This window comes from Ammodytes marinus, assembly GCF_949987685.1.
Source record: "Ammodytes marinus genome assembly, chromosome: 5".
Lineage (NCBI taxonomy): Eukaryota > Metazoa > Chordata > Actinopteri > Uranoscopiformes > Ammodytidae > Ammodytes > Ammodytes marinus.
Window position 1 is genome coordinate 1,265,909 of NC_137234.1, and position 1,899 is coordinate 1,267,807.

General features: G+C 41.9%; 1 protein-coding gene across 1 annotated transcript in view; it reads left to right on the plus strand.

Annotated features, from left to right (window-relative positions):
* LOC307251125 (uncharacterized protein) overlaps positions 1 to 1,899 on the plus strand; it is a gene marked incomplete at its 3' end in the record, with an annotated part of 35,209 nt that extends 33,310 nt beyond the window's left edge. Inside the window, exon 18 of the mRNA XM_080028446.1 lies at positions 1,859 to 1,899. Within this exon, the coding sequence (XP_079884572.1) occupies positions 1,859 to 1,899 (41 nt within the window). The remainder of the gene's footprint in view (positions 1 to 1,858) is intronic.

The following is a 1,899-nucleotide window of genomic DNA, read 5'->3' on the forward strand; positions in this document are numbered from 1 at the left end:
TTCTTTTTATGATTTATTTTTAAACGTCTTGGCCTTGAATTTTGGACCACCAGCCGGGTGTCTCCTTCTCCCTCCTCTGGTGGGGAGGGGCCCAATGGAGGGTATATACTTTTTAATGTTTAATCTTATGTAAACTTTATATCATTGTAACTTGTTTATTTTTGTACTATTTTATTATTCTCCTTGCCTGGCTATGGAGTAGAGCTGAAAAGATTCGGCATGATTATTTCAGCAACTGTTTTTCATATCAGTCTCTGTGTCTGTCTGTCTGTCTGTCTGTCTGTCTGTCTGTCTGTCTGTCTGTCTGTCTGTCTGTCTCTTCAGTGACGGACCATGACACCAGGAGAATGATCAAACTTCGAGCCTCTAATGAGTCGTTGTTCACTGGGAGAAGAAACGCCGCCAAGGCCGCATGGAAGTAAGAGATACTCTTTATATTAATACATCAATAGACCATAAAATACATGTTCGCTGGTTGGATCCCCGGCACCGGACAGGAGGGTGTTAGTAGTAAAACTAGTGGTGGCTGCTATTACATCTACGGTGCCCACCATCTCTACCATTGTGTCCTTGAGCAAGACACTTAACCCCCAAACTGCTCCAGGGGCGCTGTACTATGGCTGACCCTGCGCTCTGACCCCCTCTGGAGTGTGGGAACTTGAGAGGGGAGATGAGAAAAGATGAATTTCAATGTGCTTTGTGTAAATTGACTGACTTACTTACTTACATGTTGCCGCATCATCAAATCCAAAATGTTTTGACCTGCCAAACTAGAAACCAACCTAATAACATTATTATTAGTAGTAGTAGTAGTGTTACTATCAGCATATAGAAGTGTGTTACATCAGTTTGTGCACTTTTTTACTTTGTTATTATGAGAATGAAGTACCTTAATATGCGTACAGATTTTCCATTATATCCTCCCTACCTCTGCCAGCATTCAATTTCATTTTAAGTGGCTTGAGAAAGGTATTAAAAAGTCTTACATTTGACTTAATATATATAGAAGTGAACTGACTTTGTTATAGCAGTTTTTGGTACATCAGTGTGTGTGTGTGTGTGTGTGTGTGTGTGTGTGTGTGTGTGTGTGTGTGTGTGTGTGTGTGTGTCAGGGCGATTCTGAAGGAGCTGGGTCTACAGGCGAAAGTCTCCACCTATCAGATGGCAAAGAAATGGGACAATCTGAAGAGGAGGTACAAGGTGAGGACATTATGGTGTGTGTGTGTGTGTGTGTGTGTGTGTGTGTGTGTGTGTGTGTGTGTGTGTGTGTGTGTGTGTGTGTGTGTGTGTGTGTGTGTGTGTGTGTGTGTGTGTGTGTGTGTGTGTGTGTGTGTGTGTGTGTGTGTGTGTGTGTGTGTGTGCCCGCCCCGCTGCTGTTTTTATACAGGTTTGTTACAATTAACAATATGTTTTCCCATTTGTTCCTTCTGAAATATAAAAGGAATACTTCACCCGTACAGAACCGGCGTTCTATCATTATAAAGTCACTATTATAATATAATGAATGAGGTTTTTCTCAGTCTTCCCTCAGTCTTCCCTTGGCCCAGCTGTCCTGTTAATCCTAACCCTTACTGTGATGTCACAAGAAGGAAACTGTAGGGTTAGACAGTGAGACCATAAAACACTCTTTCTGCCTTTTCTCAGGCTAGGATGAACCGATTTCTAACATTTTTGCACATTTATGCTACATCGGATCTCAGAGTTCAATACACCTTCATATTCCCACCAGGTGAAGTAGGTCTTTAAAGGAATACTTCACCTGTACGGAACCGGCGTTCTGTCAACAAGGTAATTAGATCATTGAGAGGGAAAATGTAATAAAATAAAAATCTCACTTCTTCTTCTTCTTCTGTTGTAGGATTTGAAGTTCCCTCCGATCGGGATGGAGTCTGTGGCTGA